Source organism: Dinoponera quadriceps, unplaced genomic scaffold (assembly GCF_001313825.1).
Source record: "Dinoponera quadriceps isolate SergipeBrazil2010 unplaced genomic scaffold, ASM131382v1 scaffold3289, whole genome shotgun sequence".
In the NCBI taxonomy this organism is placed as follows: Eukaryota; Metazoa; Arthropoda; class Insecta; order Hymenoptera; family Formicidae; genus Dinoponera; species Dinoponera quadriceps.
This window is the reverse complement of record NW_014558238.1, coordinates 1,889,560-1,898,022: the sequence shown is the minus strand read 5'-3', so window position 1 is coordinate 1,898,022 and position 8,463 is coordinate 1,889,560. Positions and strand designations below refer to the sequence as shown.

At 35.9% G+C, this 8,463-nt stretch overlaps 2 protein-coding genes across 2 annotated transcripts; both read left to right on the top strand.

The window, feature by feature from the left end:
* The first annotated feature begins 265 nt into the window (after positions 1-265).
* Positions 266-2,991, top strand: LOC106749690. Its single transcript, XM_014629378.1, has 4 exons — positions 266-764; positions 882-1,621; positions 1,947-2,317; positions 2,591-2,991. Exons 1-4 carry the CDS (start codon positions 552-554, stop codon positions 2,989-2,991), a joined length of 1,725 nt encoding a protein of 574 aa, XP_014484864.1. The 5' UTR covers positions 266-551.
* A 513-nt stretch (positions 2,992-3,504) lies between these two features.
* Positions 3,505-4,961, top strand: LOC106749782 (trypsin epsilon-like). Its single transcript, XM_014629601.1, has 5 exons — positions 3,505-3,538; positions 3,728-3,825; positions 3,915-3,997; positions 4,137-4,404; positions 4,669-4,961. The coding sequence occupies exons 1-5, from the start codon at positions 3,505-3,507 to the stop codon at positions 4,942-4,944; spliced, it is 759 nt and encodes a 252-aa protein (XP_014485087.1). The 3' UTR covers positions 4,945-4,961.
* Positions 4,962-8,463: the final 3,502 nt, after the last annotated feature.

Here is an 8,463-nt window from a genome sequence, read left to right as displayed (position 1 = left end):
TTTGCGATATACATTGACGCGAGGATCATAATGAGATAAAGCCAGCTAAATTTAAAAGAAGTATTTTGCCGTTGTTCCGCATAAAATGTATGACTTACGTCTAGAATCTATATAAAAGTGAATGATCTAGTAAAATGCAGTTCGATCTACAACATGAGTTGTAAATTGATTATATTTTTTCTGTACTTCGGTAAGCAAAAGATACATCATTTAACTCCATATCCATGATAATTAAATTCATTATCTATAATTATGTCTATTTCTTTCTAATCTTAACGATAGGAGCCATTTTATTTTATGTAAAAGCGAATCGTACTTATCAAGACGAGACACTATACGTACGAAAAATATCTCGAAAGAATGAATCGGCTGCTGAGACTTTCGTCCTACTGAATCCGAGACAGATTCAACGTGCGGAAGCAACGATAAAGGATTTCCTGGAGAGATTAATTGGACCAGTTGTTCAGCCGATAACGCTGAGATTGTCGTCTCCCGATGGAGGCAGTTTACAGAAGACAATCAGTGAAATTTGTGTGACTATACGAACGAAAATGATGGAGTTGGCGCAAGCCCTTGGATTGGTCGTATCGATTCGTCAGCACGAGCAGATGTCATGGAACTCTACAACCTTGGATGATTGGTTTTCCGAGTCTCTGCTTCAAAGTTCGCTTCTACTATGTGATCTCTTCAGGGTAGGAGAGGAAATCTGGTTTACGATTAATCATTATCTCGACATGAATAACGTGACGTTACAAGAAAACGAGGTAAGTTTGCGAATGTTAAAGGATGGAACAGGATTGTGTCAGGTAATCAAGACGTACACGTGAGCGTGATTTTTTCTTGTAATCTAATAAGATATTACATCTAAAGATTCACTTTAGGAATCATCACCACTCAAGACAACGAAAAGCTTTAAGTTTTTAAGCGCTATAAATGACGCATTCAGTTTCAACGAAAAGTTTCTCAAATGTTTACTGCCGTCAACAAACAAGGGGAAACGGGCATCATCTTTCGATGTTAATCGAGTTTTTGCAAATTTAGCAAAAGGTCCGCCGGATAGCATAGTAAAATCACTGAAGACTGGCTTAAATCGAGTTTTCGTTCATAATGCGCCAAGTAACGAGACGCCTAATGAACGATTGCACACCCTGCTTTGTCGTTCATTGGTGGAAAGGGCCAGTAATTACAACGATTGCGTCAAGGAATTGCGACGTGTCAAAGCTTGCGTGTCATCAACAAGGCGGGACTCGACCGAAATAATGGTTAACCATACACTTCATGTTAAACCATGGTTGACCGCTATCGAAGACCTAAGTAGCTGCAAGATTTATATTGATACGGACTCTAGCGCGAGCGTCCGCTGCAATTTCAATCGAAGAGTGCCGCGCACGACGGTGCAGCGAATGAAGTATATTTACGAGAACATTCTGGACCGCCGAATATCTCGACGGTCACCTCTTCATCATGCCGCGAACGAACTGGGAAACGTGTTTTCTAGGAGTGGATGGGGAAGACAATTAACGTACGACGTGTGTCAGTATTTTGAGATTTATCGGGAAGGCCGTAAGAGATTGAATCGAATTTCGAGGCAAGCTGTTAGGGATAAGACAGCGGCTACGAGGTAAGTACACGAAAATGAGTTGCACAAGAAATATGAATATGGTAAAAGTACTCGACGTAGATGAACTGGACGAACGCAATCCGAATGAGTTAAGAGCTATATATAATAAGAGCTTAGATAACGGCTCGACCGGTCTATCTGCATCAAGCGCTATTACTGAAGCATATATCCGATACTATTTGACTAATCAAATATGATGTTAGACTAATTATGTAAACTTCATTGTTTAATTTCATAATATATTCGAAAATTATTAATATTTTTTAACTGATGACTTTCTCTCACAGATCGATAAATTTACATAGACACATATTTATATTTTTAGGTACAATAAGATACATAATTCACTGAAATTATATAAAAACGGAGTATTAAAGAAAACTATGCTCGCTGTTGTTAACTTTCATCGTTCCGCTTTGGAGACACAAAGATTCCTTACTCGCGGTATCGAAAATTCTTTCAACGAGAGAATTCTGTTCCCCATTAAAATCCTAATCTCCTTAGCTGACATAGTACTTGGACTCATGACATTATTTGGCGGCAGAAAATTAAATGACATTGAGGATGTCGACTTACCGATTCCTACCAACGTTCCACTAATTAACATGACAGATTTAGCTAGCGCAGAGACGAGTGACTATTTTCACGATAACAATAGGAAGATAGCACATCTTGTGATACATCGTGAAAAGGGTTGTTAGTACTTGTCTTAATTATTTCATACAAGATGCTTTGCTATACTATTTATAAATTTCTTATCTTTGATTGTTTTTAAACTACTACTAAGCTTACTAAGTTTTTAAACTTACTAAGAAAGAATGCCTTACGTTCAAGTAGTTCTAACAAATATCTCTTTCTCATTTTCAACATAGAGTTATATTTTCGAATTTGTGTGGAAGAATTAATTCACAATCAATTGATATGCGCGATAGCGCACAATTATGTTTCTAATTGTATATATTATTACAGATATAAGAAAAAAGACCGATAATGCGTTCGAGAAATTAATGCAGTCGATGAATCGTGCAAGCAGAATGCAAAACGACAACAGTAAAAGCACTTTAGCGTGTCTTGCGAATAATTTACTATTGGTCACTATGTTCATGGAAACTATTAGTTTTGTCTCTGCATTGTTTTGCTTGGAAAAGCCTAAAAATGAGTCCGAGCCTGAAGAATCTAAGGAAGATTGGGTTTCACCTAGACGTGACCGTAGATCATTATTTTTAACGGATTCTGCAGAGATTGACTCGATTAAACAAGATTCTTCGATGATGTTTAACGTTTCCGAAGATATCATTAATGTTTATAGCGAACAAAATACAAATCCTTCAATTGTCTATAGATACGATGAAAAAAAATTTATAATTTGACAAATACTATTTCAAGAGATACAAACTAACATAAAACTAAAATCAACACTGTCCATGTAATAGAAAGTATATAAATGTTATTAGAGTTGGAAAACTAATTATGCGCATAATAAAATAATTTCTGTCAAAGTAAGGGTCCATACATGTGGGTGTAAAATTTCTATATAATATAAAATATATATCACCTAAAAGAGGGATTTCTTTTCTATAAATATATATCACCTAAAAGAGGGATGTCTTTTCCAAAACTTCCTCCTATAGTTACTAATAAGTATACGACTTGCCATGATAAGAAATGACAAATTTCAAATTATCACTTCGCTTATACGTCATTTACATAAATCACGTTCAATCTAGACATTGTTGTGATAGCGCAACCGACGATAGTATCAGCATTTGTCTCGGTTAAATGTTCACGAAATATGACATGTCTGACGTTTACAGTCACCGCGAAATGGATTGTCACACTTTACATATGTTCGTCCGCATCGTATTGTGACACAGTCGGGAAAAATGCACGGAGCAGTCGTTATTCTCTATTTCCTCGGTATGAAGAGCTATGCGCATTCTATGTATCGTTAATAATAGAATAAGTTAGTTAATTTTTTTCATTGCTAGTTTTTATTATGTATTTCACAATAATACGTCGAAGTAATAATCAAAGAATAGCCTCTTTCATTATTTCTAGCATAAGTTTCAGCAACGCATTATTTACCGTTTGTCCTGCACATTTTAGTCTTTCTGCTTAATAAAATAGACGGGCATGCGACATACAAAGCGCATCCAAAAGTTATCGGTGGAGAATCAGTCGGCATCGCACATCGTCCTTTTATGGTTAATATCATGTATTGCGTCACTTTCGTCAATGTCTTAATATAACACATTGATTCATCAATATTCTCTAAAAGTGACGATATTTGCAGCTCTCTTTACGCAGTTCGAGTAGATTTTTGTGCGGTGCCAGTATATTATCGAAGACATGGGCCATCACAGCTCTTCATTGCTTGTAATTTTAATATTTTGATACATCATTAATATCTTTAACATCATAATTATATACCACTCTAACTTGATGGACACTCTTACTATATTGAGCGTATAAAATTGTTTTCTATAATTTTAATGCTTGGCATATTATTTTCGAGAACGTCACGGCGAGCGAAATATTATATACGCGCTGGATCCAATAGATGGAATAGAGGCGGATCTATGCACAGGATCAGAAACATTCATATATATAATGACTCGTACATCAGTCCGTTTATACCGTATCATGATATCGCACTTTTTGAAGTAAAACCACCGTTTCGCTTCTCGAAGACCATTCAACCGATCCATCTACCAAAATTAACCGATGAGACACCGCGTGAACTCTTCGTATGTGGTTGGGGAAAAACTGATATCGGAAAGGAGGTGAGTACGTTTAGATTTTCTAGTATCCAAGAGATTTTACGATACTTTAATTTTGCGTTTACTTTGTATTTAACACTTTTGCTTTTATATGTAAATTAATAGCTGCAGGAACACAATTGTTCGACAGATATCAGGAGATATTTGCATAAATATTTTATACTATCCATGTTTCTTAAATATTATTTTAATCTTTATTGAGAAAGATATCGATTCATTACAGGTAATAAAAATGTAAAACGCATTATTTAATGTATAAATTTATAGGCAAAACTATCGGAAACTCTCATGGGCGTTCACGTTCGACATGTTCCTTTCGAAATCTGCGTTAATTCCACGGATTATACGCTCGTCCGAAACGTTCATTTGTGCTATGGAACTGAAGGTAAAGATGCCTGTTTCGGAGACTCCGGAGCAGCGTTGGCCGATACAAAAACAATTTACGGTATCGTGTCTTATGGCGAGTCTTGCGGAATAGTGCCTGGTGTATATGCCAATGTATCACATTATCTAAAGTGGATTCAAAACGTCACGAATTTATGATTCTACATATTTTCTCTTTCTGATTACTCTTACGAGTCCTTTTAGCACTAATCAATGGACCGTTAATAGTGGAATAGGATTTTAAAAATCTAATCGATATTTACATATTTTATATAACTTCTAATGATAATTCTCTCACAGTGAATAAATTCGCAATTGTTAGAAACATACGTAATTTTTTCCGTACAAAACATATCGTAATAATTCGCTGAAATAATCAAATAAAAGTTTATGTCATCTGCACTTGTATTGTCTGAAAACATAGAAACAAACCCGAGAAGATTATTCGACACGTTGCGCTGATGAAAGTCCTGTGTTCCTATCCGGCAGGTTGAAAGTATTGTGTATTGTTTTCAAGAGAATAGACACGAAAGGCATACCGAATCACGGAGTCGTGAACCCTCTTGCGTTCAGGTCCGGTGCGTACAGGAAATTCACAACGTGTACAGGCTACGCAAGAGTGTCGCGCACGCCTGCACGCGGCGCACGTAGTTTTCGCTCGTGCAGGGCCGAATGACAGGTATACGCGATTATTACTGTGATATACAAATATTTGGACTCATGTAATAACGAGGTTTCCCATAATATGCAGTATTAAAACCGAAGACAACAATGTAATGTTTTTTATCTCTTTATTACATATATTAAAACGTTTGTTATTGGAATACAAATTATTTTTACGTTTGAAGTTATTTCATGTCAGCTGTTTTTTAAATTGTCATTTATTGTTTTGTAGTAAATGTTAATTATGAAACCTACTATTGCGTGAGACAAGTGAAAGCATCGCGTAAACACATACTTTTTTTACTGTTTACTCGGCCCTGCACGGGCGCGTGTTACTTTAAGCTACCATTTACTGGTATGACTCATCCACGCGTGTTTCCCTGCGTGAAGCGAGCCACTGTCAGGTTTTCCGCTGGCGCTTCCAAGGGTCTTTAAACTCCCCCCTGTCACGTGCAGTCTACCGAGTGTCTTCGTAGGAGACCGTGAGAAATGCATTATCGCAATGGAACATCCGTGACATTCGAATGTGTGGGCGGTCAGATTACTTTTGCCGACATAACGTTATCAATTTATGATAAGAAAGATATCTTTACGCAATATAAGTGAATTATTTAACAAATTGGAGGAGTGTTTTTAACCATTTACGCGCTTTGTTACAATAATAGCAAAGAAAAAGTTTATATGAAAGATACGTTGTACACTCACCCATCGATCGCTAGAGGATAAACTTTCCTGCGGCAATTTTTCAAAATCTCGCGGCGAATTTTTAGAAACCAAGCTGTGCTGCACTTAGGACTACAGTACTTCTTCATGACATAACCACTTCTCATATTCTCAGCGATATCATCGTAGTCCACATATTCCCAGTTTACATCTCTCAATTTCGCAGGCGCTTCTTCAGTCGATATCAAGATGTATGAATCTTGCGAGCCCGTACTGGCGGATGAATTCGATGCTCTGGCCTTGTCATATTTCTTCTCTCTCAGGTCCACATCTGGATCAAGCTGGGTGTCAGTCATAATCGATAGATTCTTGTTAGTTAAATATTCTTCTTTACAGACGTTGGGCGATGTTTCTATTCGTTCTATGTTCGTCTTGCTCCTTGAAAGTTTCTTCGACCGATTTTGCGACGAACACTTTTTGCATTGAAACCGTAATTTTATCGGATTCGTCAGCATGGTTGAAATCACTGCAGTTTGATCGTGAACTACGAATTACTTTCGCCGATGCATCTTTACGAATCTCCGATATACAATAATTTCTTTCCAAGTCCGAACTTTTGTACTGACGCACACTTATAAATACATGCGCTACTTTGGCGCATGAGACACCGATAATCTTTCTATCGACGTTATTTTATGATAATTGGCAACTGCACGGTATTATACGATTTAATAACGTCATAGCACTTGGGATCGCTCGACTAACATCGTTCATTCCGTATGCGACCCCTACGAAGGAAAAAGTAGCACTGAACAGTCTCCATGCCACCAAGTACCCATGCTCGCTAACCGGGGATACCCGGCTGATTATGCACGCGTATATCAAGAGGAGGGGTGTTCGAGTTCACGAATGTTTTGCTTCTTTATAAGTTAGTACGAAACAATGCTTTTACAATATTCTAATGTTTATTACTAAATGCAGCAATTACTTTTTTGATACTAGTGATCTTCTATAACAGAAATCTTTCTCTTTCTTTCCGGTAAGATATGATCCTTGAGAAATAATATAGAAGTTCGTCCTCTCTCTTTTTGGAAAATAAATTATTGTTTCAGTAAAAAGTCCTCTTAAGAGGATGTCTAGTTTGGGCAGTCTAAAAAAAGCGTTTATATTTTGTATTTTCGAAACGAATGTAATTTTTAGATCCATTTTTATTGCAACCTTTATTTGTTTTAATTACGTGCTCCTCAAGTTTGGCGACAACTTTTTTTCAACACCCTGTATAAGGTCTGTATAACCACACGAACAGAAAGAAGGAATAAGAACTACTACATAGATTTCTATTGTGTCCGCGTACTGAAACGCTGACATTACGGGAATTTACGGTTCTGATTTTCTACTTGCGTACCATCCGATAATTTCCTAATACTTAGTCTTATAATTTCGGTAATTATTCGAATTTTGAAAAGTTCTCTTAACACATTTCCTGCACTTCAAACTGTAATGAAATGCAAACAAAAATCGATCTTTTTCACCCAAATAAACTAAACACTCTCCTTAACTTATATTGTCACTTAATTATGTAAGGAAATGTATAACATTTTATTAAAATAATTTATAATAATTATATGGTATAATATGATTTAATATAATATAGATATCGTTAAAACCACGGCAATTAACATTTCAAATTACTACAAGTATGTGTGTATGTGTGTATGTATACATTCCAGTTATTTCTAAAATTACTTTTACTGGAAGATCCATATGCGTTAAAATTAAGTCACGGTGAATTCCCGTAAAGCATGCGCTACAAAGATAACAGGATTTCCCAAGGTTGGTGATATTGCGGTTTCCTGCATACAGTATTTATGTATCACTTCAAGCTATTCTTATACCTTACTAAACCAATTAATAAAACCATCAAGATAAAAAATGTGATATTATAATCATTGCAACATTTCCTCCGTGTTTATTTTTTACTTTTCCCTTAACGTTTTATCTTATACATATTTATCTTATATATTCTAATTACCGAAATTATATGAACTGTTCTATAGATAAAACAACAGATTGTATATATATATTGCACATTTTAAATTTATCTCGTTACAAGTTTATTTAATCCCGACAAGAGAAACGCACGATAATATTGTTAATATATTTCAAGAAAATATTCAGCTAATTATCATAACAGGTTCAGACGTGTTCACAGAAAATGAGTATTAATTGTTTTCATGAAATCGCGCAAGGCTACGAGCTACTCGCTCGTGTATAGATGTTACGAAGAAATTAATTAACCCCATTTGAACCCGTAAAAGTTGGCCCACGCACGTAGAATACATAATGTAAGAA

Coding starts and splice junctions, on each gene's coding strand:
- LOC106749782 (XM_014629601.1), top strand. CDS start 3,505: ATGCACGGAGCAGTCGTTATTCTCTATTTCCTCG. Junction 3,539..3,727: donor CGTTATTCTCTATTTCCTCG/GTATGAAGAGCT, acceptor TGCACATTTTAG/TCTTTCTGCTTAATAAAATA. Junction 3,998..4,136: donor ATCACAGCTCTTCATTGCTT/GTAATTTTAATA, acceptor ATTATTTTCGAG/AACGTCACGGCGAGCGAAAT.
- LOC106749690 (XM_014629378.1), top strand. CDS start 552: ATGATGGAGTTGGCGCAAGCCCTTGGATTGGTCGTATCGATTCGTCAG. Junction 765..881: donor TGACGTTACAAGAAAACGAG/GTAAGTTTGCGA, acceptor GATTCACTTTAG/GAATCATCACCACTCAAGAC. Junction 2,318..2,590: donor GATACATCGTGAAAAGGGTT/GTTAGTACTTGT, acceptor ATATTATTACAG/ATATAAGAAAAAAGACCGAT.